This window comes from Ooceraea biroi, chromosome 1 (genome assembly GCF_003672135.1).
Source record: "Ooceraea biroi isolate clonal line C1 chromosome 1, Obir_v5.4, whole genome shotgun sequence".
NCBI classification, from domain to species: Eukaryota; Metazoa; Arthropoda; class Insecta; order Hymenoptera; family Formicidae; genus Ooceraea; species Ooceraea biroi.
This window is the reverse complement of record NC_039506.1, coordinates 17,559,189-17,575,293: the sequence shown is the minus strand read 5'-3', so window position 1 is coordinate 17,575,293 and position 16,105 is coordinate 17,559,189. Positions and strand designations below refer to the sequence as shown.

General features: G+C 44.1%; 1 protein-coding gene across 19 annotated transcripts in view; it reads left to right on the top strand.

Annotated features, from left to right (window-relative positions):
- LOC105274987 (transcription factor 12) overlaps positions 1-16,105 on the top strand; it is a 91,209-nt gene that overhangs the window by 62,858 nt on the left and 12,246 nt on the right. For 5 of the 19 annotated variants that reach the window (XM_026970160.1, XM_026970154.1, XM_026970164.1 and 2 more), the window contains one exon: positions 14,649-14,730. In XM_026970160.1, the coding sequence (XP_026825961.1) occupies positions 14,649-14,730 (82 nt within the window). Of the gene's footprint in view, positions 1-2,765; positions 4,423-12,662; positions 13,390-14,648; positions 14,731-16,105 lie in introns of those variants that run through there. The other 14 variants (XM_011331540.3, XM_011331539.3, XM_011331531.3 and 11 more) reach the window with 12 other exon arrangements.

Below are 16,105 nucleotides of genomic sequence, written 5' to 3'. Positions count from 1 at the left end.
CGGACTGTGCAGTGGTACGGTTACCAGTTTCGTTGAGCAACTGGTAAGGCGTGCATTCGCTCGCCCGCTTGCCTCGTTGCTCGATTCGCTACCGCACTTCACCTCGCGATCCGATCTGGATCGACGGTGGACCACCTACTCGTTATCTGTACGCGTTACCGCACCGATTGCGCGATTAGTATGTCCATTATACAGATAGGGGAAAAGGTAAGAATTGCGTGATACCCATTATGTCACTGAACCGTAAAATGCGATGTTTAATTCTATACATTACGTGGCTTGAATTTCAGCCATGATATAAACACAAATTATACGTAGAGACCATTTCAAATCTTTACATTTTTCATAAAGATTATGATCTTATTTGATAGTTGCGCTCGAGTGTTTAAAATTTCTTTGTTATTGCTTCTATGACTGTGGTAATATCAATGAAGTTTGGAGAAAGCGTCGAATGTTGTGACGACAATTATTCCTCGTTACAATTGATCCATCAAGCATCTTCGTCCACCGACTTAAATTTCGCTAACAGCGATTTTGTTGATCGGCTGAATAGCCGATCCGTCACTCTGCTCGGACGGCGTTCGCGGCCTGCTCGAGCTCCGAGTTGCGTCGAGCCTCTGCCGTTGGCTTCCCTACCTGTTGCACGTCGGGTCAGGCCAGTTTTTCCTCGGGTTTACCTCCCCGTTTCCACTTTACCGGTGGTCGCCGGGAAGCTCAGCTGCTACGGAGGCCAGCCTTGCGTGCGGAATCACCGTTTAACTCTGCAATTATATATCTATGTTTTGATCAATAATATCGATCTTTGTATGAAATTTCAGATCATCTTCGCGCTAAATGATCGTCAAAAGCGATCACTTAGTTTTGCTAGTCATCGAATTATAATATATGCTGTTAGTATTTGTTCTTCCTTCTCAATTTTACAAGCCGTTTGCAATTTATTCGTATAAAAGAACGAAGCTCCGTCGGACTTTGAAATGGCAGTCGCCCGTTGTTAGCATCGCTAGCAGATTCCGCCCCCGCGGAGAATCGATTCTGTGGGTCGCGGAAGTCGGAACAAAGGAATCGATTCACCCGGTGGCGGCCACCTAATCCTCACAAAGCGCCTCACGCGTCGCCACGAAGTCGAAGTTTACTTTTCGTGCTCAAACATAACTCGGGGGCTTTCGGAAGCGCGTTTGCGCGACGGCGAATGAAGAGCAGGAGGGAATCGGGACGAAGAAGGAGGGCAGACGGGCCAGGGAGGGTTAAACACACATAATCCATCGTTTTCCGCTGTAACTCGTAACTCCTGCTCGTATTTTCCGTCGTTTCTCTTTCCTCGTTCCTCCTTCCTCTTTCTCTCCCCATCACAACCTCCTCTCTCGAAATCCCTCCGCGGATAAACTATTTCTGTATTCCTGCGACGGTGCGCAACGAGAGACGAGGAGAGAAAGAGAGATGCAACTGCATCTTGGAAGCTTCGAGAGAGTCGAGTGCAGACACACATACATTACGTGTAGTAGTAAATTCACTCTTTTACGAGTTGACGATATAGGAGATCATCTTGAAATCGGCTTGTTAAAATCTTCAAGATTTTGTTAAATTTCGGATTAGCGAATCTGATTTGACTCGTCGGTTTTGTGCAACTCGTGGGTTTACTCGGAGAAAACACAACGCTTCAGCATTGAGAAATTCTCCTTTAATTCTCCTTACAGCCCGAGATAGATGAATTTTTTCGATTTTTGATAAGGCGAGCTATTAAGAATTAAACGTTTCGCAAATCCTGGTGAGCCGTATCGACTGCGAAAAACGCTGGATCGATAATATCGCAACTGATGGGTTGGGAATAATGCTCGATGTCGACGAGGTATTTGACCCCTTGCGAAAAAAAAGAAATGGAAAGTAATAGGCGATTAAGATATCGTACCGATCCAAGATTAATGATCCAGTATGGAACGGAGAAGCAGATAGGCATTACTGTAAACAACGTTCGTCTTCTCGAATCAATATCCGATTGCGTTCACGTGCTTCCTTTTGATCTACATTATTATCGAATGAACGTTGTGCTATATGTAATGACGTAAAATTAGAGTCTTTTTCTTTGAAATACTACGCGCAAGCAGTCTTCGCGTAATCTGTGCAAACCGCGAGAGTGCTCGATTATTTAATAGCGTCGAGAAAGGCACAGCAACGACTACGTCAACCTCGTAATTTAATTATCAGTAGAAATCGTAAAATCAAATCGCAAACATGAAGCTTCCTTTTGATAATGTCAAAGATGAAACGTTTCTCAAATTTCATCATTATGCAGACGTATTATCGGTTAGTTTCTTTGGACGCAGCATCTCGATCTTAATTCCCACGACTTTTTAGCACGCAGACGTTGCTCGACTCTCACGCGGAGTGCAACGTTTGCAGTTTGTCTGCGGCGGAGTGCATATGCGCGAAATGAGACTGCAAGCGTCTCTGTCGTGAGATTGAAACTACGAGAAGCGGGAGAAAGATAGAGACTGTGTGCGTGTGTGCGTGTGTGCGTGTGCATGTGAGAAAGAGAGAGAACGTGCGCGCGCGCGCACACACACACGGAACGCGAGAATGCATCGATGTACAGACGAACTTGTACGTGCGTACCCACAAGGGGGACAAGCACACTTGCTCTCTGTGTATCGTCTGGTGGAGGGGTACACTGGACCCCAGCCTCCTTCGTGCCGTGTGCGGTGTGTAGCCTATGAGTCGGGTAACACAAAACCAGTCGTCTCTCCACTGGCTAACCAGCTGGCCGTTGGCTTCTAATCTTCTCTCTCTCTCTTTCACACACACACTTCTTTCTCGATTGTTTCCGCCGTGGGACATTCCGCGTGTGTGTACGCGCGTACGGTAATCGCTATTTGGCAATTCTGTGCGCCGAGGAGAAAAATCGCCAATGCCGGAACGAAGGGTGCAACGAGTCGCTCGGATCAGTGGACACTGCAAATCGCATGTTGCGGCGGAGAGTCGCGTGTGACACCGTGTGATGCAATTGCACTCTCGCGTCGATGCGAGTTCACGTATTACGATGGTCCGTGAAAGTGTCGAGAAACCGAGTGCACGTGAAAACCGTCGAGGAGTTTTATAAAACTGGCTGTTTCTTTTTCGTGTCGCGATTAAATACATGTATCACTCGCGCCAAAGCCACTTGAAAATTTTTATGTGCAATGCCATCGAACGCGTGATATATTAAACGCGTTAACGACGACGACTTGCATCGTTCCACGATGGGTTCGTCGAGTTGCCGAGGACTCTACCTTGTTTCTTTTTTCGAGGCAGGGAATCAAAGATGAATTTTCCATCGCCGAACTCGAGCGTTTCGCGCTGCAACTTTCACTAATGATTAACGATTATCGCTACGCGAGCTAAAGGAAACGTTGCACCAATTTGATCCGTAATAATCGGCGTTCGTTGCTGTGGCAAGCTCTTGATTGAGCGATTCGCGCTCGACGCGAACGAGCCCTCGAGTTTCACTGAATGTTAATTCGTCGTCTAATGTATCTGGTGGTGTGATAAATAGCGTCCTTGTCGACCAGTGACGTTTGACGTCAAGGCCATTTTGTCGTTATTACAGTTACTATTTGGACGGTGACAGAATCCGCGCGATCGCCAAGCGAGAGAGAGTACATGCCAACCGAGTGAAAATTTGTCTCAACGAATATTGGAGGACGTTCAAAGGAGTCTGGGTCGAAATGTACACTATCGGCGACGAATCGCGACGATAAAATCGCGACTTGAAGAAACTATGCGCAACAATGGTAGATCGAGATTCGTGTCAAGGCGGTGTGCGGTGCGTGGATAGCTGGTAGGTGGTTGTCAAACGTGTCGCCGTGGCGGGAACCTGCAATTAGTTTCATTCAATTTTGCTGTTCGAGGAATCGCGTTCGTAAAACAAATTCGACCACATTGACGTTCAACCGTATAGAACACACTCAGCCAAACTTGTTTATCACGAGGAGAATCGAGATGGATCGAAGCCTCAAAAACAACGCGGATTTCAAGATGAACCAACAGAACTTTAAGCTGACCGACTTTGGAATCGACGTAAAATCCAACCACGAGTCGAAGAACGCGGGTCGGAGCAATCGGTGCAAAGTTGGACAAAATGCTCAAGTCAATCACCGATACGTTCACGCGGAGAACGCGCGTGTACAGCAGATTCCGATGAGTCCGGGACTCGCGAGTGGATCCAGTTTGCTGCAGGTCGCGTGCAATCATCCTCACGCCAGTCCGTGCAACTCGTTGATGACGTCCAATCATCACAGGAACAGCCCGAATCAACTCGGGCAGATACAGAATGCACCGGTCGCGGACCGATTTCAAGCGTCCAGTCCGAGCAACCTGTCCACTGGTTCGATCGTGCAACTCGGCTCATCGCCCAGTTATTGGAAACAGTACGGCGGCCAAGAAAGCGGGGTAAATATACGGAACGAGTTGCAACTCTTTACATTGTGACATGCAACTGAGATACCATGAGAATACCATCTCTCTTCCCTCGATCTTCGTTACAGCTTCGAAAATAAATAATGAGCAAGGAAATCTTTAAAAAACGATGATTTAGATTGCCAATACGTGAATGAATTACCTAATAAAACATTAATAAAAAGTTTGAATTTTGAAATTTTATACCTTGGAGAATGTAACTACTTAAATCTGCTGTTATCATTTAAAATGCAACGCGACGACACACGACAATTGCAGGCGAAAGCGGAACGATATTTGGTAGAGATCGCGTTGTAACAGGAAGTATCTCTCGAGGTTTAGCCTCGACCTAAGCTCGAGCACGGTTGGTTCCCGTATCTAATGTTTGTCTCTCTCCATGTAGAGTTGTATTCATGGCGCGTTTCGCTCGCAAAGCTAATTAGTATGTGCCGCTGTGCCGCGTATTAGGCGGTGGTCACAGTTGCATACGAAAAACACACACGAAGACAAAACGTTCACAGGAAACACTTGTGAAAGAATATTTTCACGGAATTCCAAGACTCTCTCGTCCGTCAGTTTCACCTGTCGATGTGTTTGTTTCTTATTTATTCAAATCTGTTAAATCACTTAATATAATTGCTATTTATTTTATATACGCAACATACAATATACATAATACATTAGTATACATATATAATACATAAATAAATTTTTTCACGAGCGAATTGTTAAAAAGTTGAGTGTACCCGTTTTGTTTTCTATTGGCAAGAACATTCATTGCTTGACCCGTTGCATACGCAATCGCGAAGAAAATCGTAAGACGCGGAATTAAGGGGAAATAATTGAAAACAGCTCGGAGAACCAATTGTAGGCGATGACTCAGATTACATCGTATTCGTGCGGTCGTCGATATCCGTTGCTGGCTTGTAGGTAATTGAAAATTCTTTTTGCGACCGAGGGACAACGTATCGTCGTGGCCGAGCATCCGGTTAATTTACTGTAAGCGGATACAGCCCGTTATCGCGATTCAATCATAACTCATCCGGCGTATGTATCTTGTCTCTCTCTCAATTAATGGGAATTAATTGATCACGGCGGTCGTTAATGCTCGCAGGTGTATTCCACGATGAGAGATACAAATAAACAGGAGTGGCCTCTCTTTCTCGGCCGGAGCTGAGCGTTCCGATGCGCGTCGTCGACAATTATATTAATTAGATCGTGAGATCATTAAAGTGCCTGCCATACCTTTGTGCACCATCGTAAATGCATCCTTACGTCGGCGTTAAGATTTATGACTGTTGTCAGGCTGTGTATCGTATTTAAATAATTACAGGTTGCGAAATGAGAAAAAGCCAAGTAGTCCGACATGACAAACTCTACATTTTTTGGGTGAAAATTATTTTTTTCTCGATACGATGTTGCAATATTTATATAATAATAAAAAATTGTATAATTGTATAAGTTTTAAGCTGAAACGTGTAGTAAATGAAAAAGATTTTTAATAAGTTTCTTTTTTCATTATTGTCATGTAATTATTCAGAAACGAATTATTAAATCTCCATAATTTTTATTCTTTCATTATTTTTTTGGTAAAAATAAACGATTGCACTTTTCTTTAGTTTGGCAATCTCCTCTTTTTCTACGACTGTTAATAACAGACATTTTAATAACAGACATTTTAGGTTTCAAGTTCTTTGTCAGCTTCTCTCATAATGTCAATTAAAGCTGTTGACAGCGATTGAAGGAAAATAAAACTCAACGGATAAAAGAGGATAAACGCGCGAGTGTGAAATTTGTAGCGAAGTTAAATATCGAATAATTTCGTATCTCGTTGAATGTCTCGATGCGTTTGGAAGGTACGAAGGATTCGACTTCGAGGACGATGCGGACAGCCTCTCAAGACTGGTTTCCGCGGTTAGCATCGGGCTTTCGCAGATTTCCGTCCCGATAACTGTAATCGTAAAGCGAACCATTACGGTAATCTTGGCCTCGTTCATGCAGATTTGCTTCTCGCCGCTGCGCCATTCCAGCGAGCTTAAATTCCCATTCGCGGTTCTTAGATTTTACGCTGTAAGGATTAACGACGAAAGATGGTCGCGGGAATTTTTTGTCCGTAGATCCTTTATCGTAAATTTTTCGATTATTTAATAAGCATTGCCTCTTGGTAACCTTGAAGGGACCGTTGCACCCGCATCAAGGATGGAAAGGCGCTGCATGTTTCTTCGTTAATATCGAATAAGCATTTGTAATTACAAAACGGTGGTTTCGGCTAAGATTGTTGGCTACAGATGTGAGGACGTAGGCGATCTTTCTGTATGCTATACACGAAGGGTGAGAAGTGTTTGTTCCTGTCGACGTACATCGACGGATGGAACTGCACACCGCTTATAATTCTGCGCAACGTAGTCTTTTATACGGACATGAATCACATTCTCGAGAAGTGACTCGGTTCTCCCTCGGTATGGAGCAGCAGCAACTCGCATACGCGTTCGATATATTTCTCTACCGGGTGATTCTAGAGAACGTGCGCCAACGTGCAACGGAGTCCGCGGAGAAAGAGCGATTCCGCAGATTTTATCCTTTTGCGGCTATCTGACTTTACATGGTCTCAAGTCGCATTCTCGTTGAATGAGTCGACTCGATAGTAATGGAGAAAGAAACCCCCGCTCGCCCGTTCGCCTGCTCTCATTGTTCCACGCAGCAAACTATTGTTCTTGCATCGACGCGTGGCGAGTTTCAACGCGCCTTTGTTTCCTAAATTTGTGGCCATCTCTAGATCCCATCCATAAGCTTGAATCAACTTGAAAAATATTTTCCAAAAATATTTAAACTCGAAATTTTCATCATTCCTATGTCTCCTCGACGCAACTCTTGTGACATAAATTTTTGAGACATAATCTGCTTTCTGGCTCGACGGCAGTCAACATCATTGATAAAACAATGTCAATATTTGCGCGCTTAGGAATACGTTTCCCCATGTGACTCGAAGAATTCGTCAGAAATCCTGAACGTGCACGATGAGTCCCTTTAGAATTGGACGATATTCGATTGCGCATTGTGTCGATCACGACGTATCATCGTCGCGATGATAAATTATTAACCGGCACAAGTCATCCGAGGGGGAAACTGAAGGCGCGAGAAAGCGCGCGCGTCTCTCACCGATCAAGCATGTACACGTAGATAGGGCTTCATCCGTTAAAAAACTATCACGTAGCTCGCGTATCAACCGGCTAATTGTTGATTATGCAGCCGTTTGTCTTGGCTCTCTCGTGGTGTGTATGCGCCTCGGCGACACGCCTAATAAATAATGTAAACCGCCACGGATCTCTGGGTCTCTTTTCACGTGCTGCTGCTTCTGCTGCTGCCACTGCCGGTCGCAGAGGAGGAAAGGCATCCGCACGGAATTACATATGCACACCTGCCCTGCGTGTTATAACGTTGTAAACCGACGTGCCACATCCTCACCGTCGGCATAGCATCAGCAGCAACGGTATGGGTAACGTCTGCGGAGGCGGGTAGACCGGTCCCGTGTAAATGGACTTAAGCCTCTTACGTCAGGTTCCCGCGGGTGGGTACCACTGATAATTAACAATTAGTGGGTACCAATTAAAACGGAGCTGCGACCGGCTGCGCGTGTACGGACCACGGATCGCTGGCGATCATCGGCCTGTTCAAAGAGAGATTTACATCTTTGCGTCGAGCTCGCGTGTCACTCGAGGAAAGGAATTTCTCTGTAACAATTTTTACGATTGTTATATACAACATACACGCTATTTTAATATTGATGATTATTTCTTCGATCATTTTCCTCGTAAGTTTTAATTTCGTTATCGCGTAGCAAAGTTTCAAAATAGCTTCTTAATTCGTGTACTTATTGTTTTTCGGTTTGATTGAAATCTCTCGATCACATTTTCCCTGTTTGCACAACCCGGCTCGATGACGACACGTATCGCTTCCTCTCGGCAGCGATTAATCCGAAAAACGACGTTTTCTATAAATGAAGCCGCTTTGTCTTGGAAATATTCGAGACAGCTCAGCGAAAATTACACGCGACTGCGCGTTTAGTCATCCGACGATTATGGCGTGCTGAAGCATGGTATATAAAAATATCCTCCTCCCACAAAAACCATGAACCATGCCGACTTTTAACGTAACTGAGTGACTGCTAAGGAAGATACTAAAGATTTTTAACGTCTGCAGATTTTACAGATAAATTGTTGTGAAAATTTATATGACATATTCTCTAATGAATGTTGCATTTATAATTATATCTTTTCTAAATGATCTTTTATTAAAACTGGAAATACAAGTTGGGATTTATTTTATAAATAATGTTGAGAGAAAAAAATAGTTTTACAATTTGTACAATTTGCTGCTTATCCGCGATATATTATCTAATGTCCACGAACATACGTGCTTTGCGTATATCGTCCAAACCTCGTCTTTCTCTTCGGATGGTTCTTTGGGTGGTCGTGATATCTTGATGCTCGTAACGATACGATAAGCGTGATTCTGTGAAATCGGAGCTCTCAGTGAATTCTCGCCAAGGGAATGCCGGATGGTTTCATGCAACGTTGTCTTTTCGTATTTTATTTTTTCACAAAGTATAGTCGCTCATTAAATTACAAAGTACGGTGAAATTAATAAAATTGAAATGTTAGTAGTATCAACGACCAACGGTATTACATAATTAAGTATATGTGACAACAACAGTTAATTCAGTTACAACCTCGAAAATGATGCTAAACATGATGGTGTCCTTGTACAAATGTAATGTTTCGTTTATCAAACAAATATAGTCTGAATTTCTGACGGTCGTTCGAAACCGTCAGAAACCATCAACGTAACCGGATGTCGTTCACTGTCAGTACATGTCTATTCCATCTACGGGTATTTCCTTTACGGCCGCCCGCTTCTCCGCCATGGGAACCCATCGTGATCCCGTAGCACACGGGAAAGCTACAAGAGACATAAATTTACAAAAAGAAAAGACAGTCATTACCATAGCGTGCTAAACGACTCTTATCGAGCCATGAGGTTCCCACATTTCTTCCTGCGGTCTTACGAACGCCCCTATGCGTCGTCGCAAATTAAGATTTTGCACAAGTATCCAGCACGCCAACAGTTTAAAATCAGCAGCGTGGCATCATTACCGGTATGCACAAATGTCGAGCGGAATGTATTTCGAAGATCGCAAGTAATACATTAGATTGCAACGTCTGATGTGCCAATATCACAGATAAATATGCTGTCAATCATAAAAATATAAATTACTTTATTCCGTTGATAATGTGGCGCCGTCGCAGTGGATAAAATTATTCGCGACACCACGCTTGTAGTGTGGTGATAATTAAATGATAATTAAATAATATGAAAAGTAGGCGGAAGAGAAGCGGAGTAAATGGCGTAAGAAAATATTCAGGATGAATAAATCTTTTGAGCTGGCGACGCGCTATCGATTCGTTTGGTCAATGAACGCGTCTTTTATCGGCCGATGGAACAAATTTCGTTGCAAAAGTCAGAATTACTCTCTATTACTGATATCGTCGACTGTACTTGTGCGTGACGCCAGCAATTTGTGTGGGAATTACCAATACACAGCGGCGCGTTCGGTGCACGCTCGCGTGCGTTTACGCGCGCGTGTGAGGCTGTCGACTGGAATTATCTTGCCGTCATCTACGACATACAGGCCCTATTAACTGCAAAGACCGTTGCATCTATTCTTTTTACAAATGCTCCGTCATTAAACCATTATGCCGACAAAGGAAAAAAAGCGACGCGTACCATGGCGAATAAACGGCTCCGCAGCCGATAAGGCTTATCTATTATAAATTCAACCAATTACGCTTGGATTTATATTAACGAAGTGTCCGTCTCGACGCAAAATAATACGAATCCGGTTTCTGTGCTTGGAAAATTAGTAACAATGGATCGGATTGATCGATCGTTTCTGTCGCGTTTCTCGTAACATCCGTCGCGGGAAATGTTGGATGATATGAAACGTTTCGACGATACTTTGTGATAAAAATACTTTCAAAGGAATCCCCAGGGTTCACGGCAGCTAAATAAAAAAAAGGAAAAAAAGTCGTTACTTCGTTAGACAAGGCACTTGGTTTCGTCTACTCACTTGCTCGACAGGCAAACGTCTCACCGTGATAATTAATAAGGGGATAATCGGCGATCCATTATCTCGTTCATAGTGACCCTCCGCTTTTTACATCTTCTCCCTACCTTCTTCCTCTTTCTCTGTGCTTTGCCTCGTCTACGCTACCCTTAAGCTTATTTCCGCCCACGTGTACTTAATAACGATCGTAGGGAAGAACGAGCGTGAGAGAGAACAATCGCATAATCGATTTTCAAATTTTTAGCGCACTTGTCACAAGCATTTTGTGTTTTAACTAGTATCAGAATTATTCTTAATTATTATTAATTACTTGGTTATTTAGTTGGTAATTTGTACTCTTTACGTTCTGTCGTGTAATATATCGCTTTTCTCGTTTACAAAGTAACGGATTACCGTGATCAAGTCTACGAATAGACATTATAAGGTTAAACGAGCAGGTCAGACGAGCTTGTTGAATCATAGTTACGGACGTAAAATCTCCAAAACGTATGCGGAGGGATGATCGACGACGTGGTTGATCGAAAACGTGAGACGGTCATCACGTGCTCAATTTTCCGAAGGTTTTATAACATCCGTCTCGTAAGGAGGGTGCGCACGGACACCCTTCTGTCCTATTTCAGATCCTCGAAGGCTAATTTCCCTGACAGAGACATTTCCGTTTGGTTGGTTCAGTTCGGCTCGGTTTCTCGTGTCCCCGCGTCCCTTGCCTCTTTCCTTACACATCCCCCGATGCGTTATAAGACGGGGGAAAAAGGTAGAACTAAATCAATGTAGGACATTTATATTGGTTGGAAATCGCTGACTCTCCAGAAGCCACCGTGGACACGCTGGACCGGGACATATTAAGATTTCTGATCCGCCATGTCGACCGCGGCGACATTTTTATCTTTGCGTGTCTTTTCCTCTCTACACGGGGAGGAAATAAAACGTGAATTATTGTCCACGCGGTGTCTCTCGCCATGCTCGCGCACGTGGTCCAACCCTGGTCCGACACCGGGGTTAAAGTGGCCGTTACGGTTTTCGGTGAATAATTTAATGGTCCGTTTAGTGATGTCGGCTCGTGAATATCGAACGTCTCACGCGATATGCTTAGTAAACATTTTTGCTCGCTCAACTGAATTTCGCACGTGTCCACAACTAATTCAGAAATCTTTTAATTGTTCTATTTTTCTATTTTTATTAAATATTAAATATGAATATATCCGCGCGTATGGTAAACCATCTATATGTTCATCTATCTTGTTTGAAATTCGAAATAAAGGAGAAAAGGAAAAGGAAGAAGAAAACGTAAAAATACAAGTCGCGTTATCACAGTATCGCGAGGTTGATCGCGATGTCAAAGCAATTCATTTAAATCAATAGGTCGAGAGGCCGAGCAGAGCGCAACGTATCAGCCCCCCGATTAGCATCAGTTTCGTCTCCCGTCTCTCACCAGAGATGTACTCTTATTTGTAAGACCATTATCGACCAGCCTCGCCGATAAGACCCGATACTTTTATCTCGGGCCATGATTATTCCTCGCCTCTATCTCTCCCAGATACATCGGGCCTGCCAGATACATTGCGCGCTCTCAAAAACGATTCCATTTGTCAAGCATACGTCAGCAATATAGCGTCCGCTCTTTCCTCTCCATCTCTCTTTCTATCTCTCCCCGATTTTATTTCACGTCGACGCAAGCGGAAAGACAGAAAGGGAGAATATGAGTGGACTCCGTGTGTATGTGTTGCGATCTTGCGATCGAGATAAGTGCCCCACGAGCGTGTTGCTGATCGATCGTTAATGCGATCGTAATAGCGTCTTTACCGGAGCAAGCTGGTCGGCAAGTTTTCCCGGTCAAACGTGCCACGACGAGCTTAAACTCCTCTCGTGGAACGTGCATTTTACGAGTCACGGTGATACTTTGCGCACTTATCTCGCGCGCGAGCTCCCATGCGGCGATTCAGATATCACGCGCGGCTAGATCTCTCGGCGTTGCTTCTCGCCTCGAAGCCGCGCGTGCGAGTTGATCCGAGCTGCGCGCGTAGCTCCCACCTCGTTCGTACTTTCGATCGGAGCTGGTGAACACGCGATATCGGTGGCGGGCAGTCAGCTGCATGTAGTCAGTCACGTCGGTTGTCGGTGTCGTTTCGTCGCATTCGTTTCCAGCGAGAGTTCTTCGCCGCCGTCGCCGTCGCGCTCATCTCGCTCATCTGCAGACACGCACATTTGTTCAGATTTTTGTCCAGGATCCGCGTACCTCAACCATCATCCATCGATCCATCATGAGCTTCGAGCAGACGAGTTGCAAAGTTTCCGTCTCAGCAAAGTTGTACGATTCTTTCATGGCACCGGGAAGGCGTTAAATTCAGGCCCAGCGTCTCATAGTCCTCACGTTAGCGAACGGAAGTTTATTCGCCCGTCCTTTCGCCACCTTCCGCGAGCGCGACGCTTTTCAACGTGCTGGAAACGTGCAGGACGAGAGGAAAAGGGAGACAGGAAGAGAGAAGCATCGTGAACAAAGTTTTCGGCGCGGTGCAGCCGGATAAAGCAGCCAGCACCGTAGAATATTTTAACATACATCACGACGAAATTGGGACGGGGGTATGGTGCGCGATAGTTGCTCTCTCTCCATCCCGTTGTCAGCTTCTCTTCCGCTTCATCTTACTCTCATTCGCGCGGCGACTAACCCGTTCGTCGTTGGATCGACATGCTACCACTTTTGTTGTGGTGATAATCCGTTGCTCTGTATGTGACCTGTCGTGTGCGACGTCAAGTCCGATATATATCGTCGAATCAGCATACTCGCCCCCGCCGTCGGCATGTTTGTCTCTCCCACGGACTATGGCAACTATAAAATGGTAAATTTACCGAAAATGTAAAACGGAGTTGAGTCTCTCGATTATATATCTGGGACACCTTGGAACGATCGATAGAGTCACGTCGCATGCATCGCTTGCATCTTTCTGTATAATATGTCGTTTTTCTTTCCACCACGAATGTAGTAATTCCGTAATACTATGGCAGATGGATAAAACAATGCACATGCGAATTTGCATTCTTATTCACCTCCACATAACACGTAATACTTGCATTTTCGATAATTCGCGTTATTGATCCGCGACTTTTCTGAAAAAGAATTTTTCCTGGTTTGCTTCGGACCTTGGCATTCGTGAAGGATGAGTAATCAGAGTACGTTGGATAATCTCGAGTGTTTGCGATAACGCGCTTTATTTCTCATGTAAATGATTGGAGCGTATCGGATTGAGTATCAAATTTTTATCATGCGTCTTGCATCACGTTTTACGTACAAGTTGAGCTACAAGCGCGAGCTGCCGATCTTCAATCCCAACAGCAATAATTAATTTATCGTCTCCTGCATGGCCTTCATATGGCATTGAGCTGAAAAATTGAAGCGCTATACAGTTCGTGAAGAATAGGATCGTCAAGTTTGTCATGACACGACGCACACCGAGCATCGTTAAATCGAGCCTTCTGCTCGTGTCCCTATGAAGATTGACGGCATTAATTGGATCGAGGAGGACGACCTAATCTTAGATTTTTATTGATGGTCGCGTTGCGCAGAGTTGACGGTGTGCGCGCATGTACGTGTGCAACCGATTTAACGAGTCTGTACCGATCTTCTAGCCCGGACGCGCGCGTTCCTCTCTCACGTCTATATCGCTGAATTAATGACTGCTACGAGCCGCGATGTTGGTCGGTGTCGTAATAGTCGGCTGAGTCTATCGCAAGATCGATGAAGACCATACTACGGTATAATACACCAAAGGTGTCGCAAGAGCGGAGATGCAACTCTGGGTCGCGTTCGACGATAGTCGGTGGAGGAGTCGCGAACTGTAGTCGCAATTGCGGCAATTTTCGCGTTACACCAGAACTAAAATGCTGAAATGTGCGAGTCGATGAGAACGATTTACGTCTTGCAAAATGGTGTGGCGACGAAAATTATTATCCATCACGTTCCCGTTCGTCGTCGCTGCGTTTCGACCGACGAGTCTCGCGCGATTGACCGAGTCGTGGAATATTGTTTCTTTTTTTGTAAAATTTCAGAGTTATGTATACGCGGTAGTTGTAATAAATATTTGTTCATTGTTTGTTGCAGTATGGCTCGGATGAATTCGGACAGGACTCGCCAAGATACACGTCGCCGAAGGGCGCGTTGTATGCTGACTCTTATTATATCGGTAAGTAGCAAAATGCTTCGTTTGGAATTGAGCAATAAAATAAAAGGCGGATCAAGAAGATACATTTATTTATATAATAATTATAATATTTATAATAACCGTTAATCAAGACTGAAAACAAAGTTCATGACAACAGATCTGTTATTAATTTTCAATTTTGTACAACTAATCGAAATTTATATATAATACATATAATATACATACATGGATTGACATAGATTGATTAAGCATAGATTGTTAATTCACGTCTGTTAATAATCCATAACATTGGGATCCTATTATGGTAGGTATAATTGAACGGCATGGTGCGAGTCCGATAGATCGATCGTTATCTGGAAATCAGCAGCCATCGCTGCAGGCGCGCGTATGTGCGTATGTACGCGCGCGTACGTATATATACGTATATATCATTTGGAAATCGCATAACGATCCGAATGGACGATAAAAGGGATTTTACGAGCGCTCTAATATTCAACTGTTTAACGTTCGCTCGTAAAATTTGCCGCTCTGCCTGTCGCGCGTAAAAACAATAACAATCTCGTTATTTGTTCAAGCGGCGGTGGGGCGTCGAAGTTCGTTGCAGGATTTTCGCGGATATATCCAATGCTGCCATCGAAAAAAAATTCCACGGAAAACTTTGCCGACGAGATATTGCCAATAAAAGCAATTTTCTGTACTCGGTCTCGATATCCGGCCACTGCGAAACGCGCTACTTTGTTGCTAAAACGACATTTATCGAAGCGCCAGCGTCTTAATGTCATTTTAATAATTTTTCCGTCACTGAGAATCGCTTATAATTGATTTACGCGCAAAATCCTTTGTGTCGAAGTAACTGTAGCTGCTTGCTTCAAGTAATCTGTTAGCTAACTGCGACTGCTTACTTTTGTAGGAAGGTAATTGTGGTTTATACGGTTTACTTTGTGGATTATAACGGATCTTTGAAAAATTAATGGTCATCTCTCTCGCACATGAATGCAATCAACAGTGTGTTACGTTCGGTGCTTCGCGGATACTTGTCATACACATGCTCAAACTTGTGCAGTAAAAAATTACACAAAATTAAAATAAATATTTTAATCAATTAATAACAAGAAACAGAACGCAAGCAGGCGATATAAAAGACACGTCGGTGAAATGAAGAAAAATTTCTACGAGATTAAGCATGCAGATATTTGAAGACAATCTGCATGATGATTTATGGATTTATGAAATCGGCAAAGTTTTCACCGCGAGATTCGTTATTGTAGATCAAATGAGAAAAGTAATAGCCCAAGTACGGCGCTTTCGAAATACGTGTCGGCGCTCGTGGCACCCGGTAGCTGACCGGAATGGCTTATAAATGGGGGAGGCTACGACGAGAGGGGGGCGAAAAAGT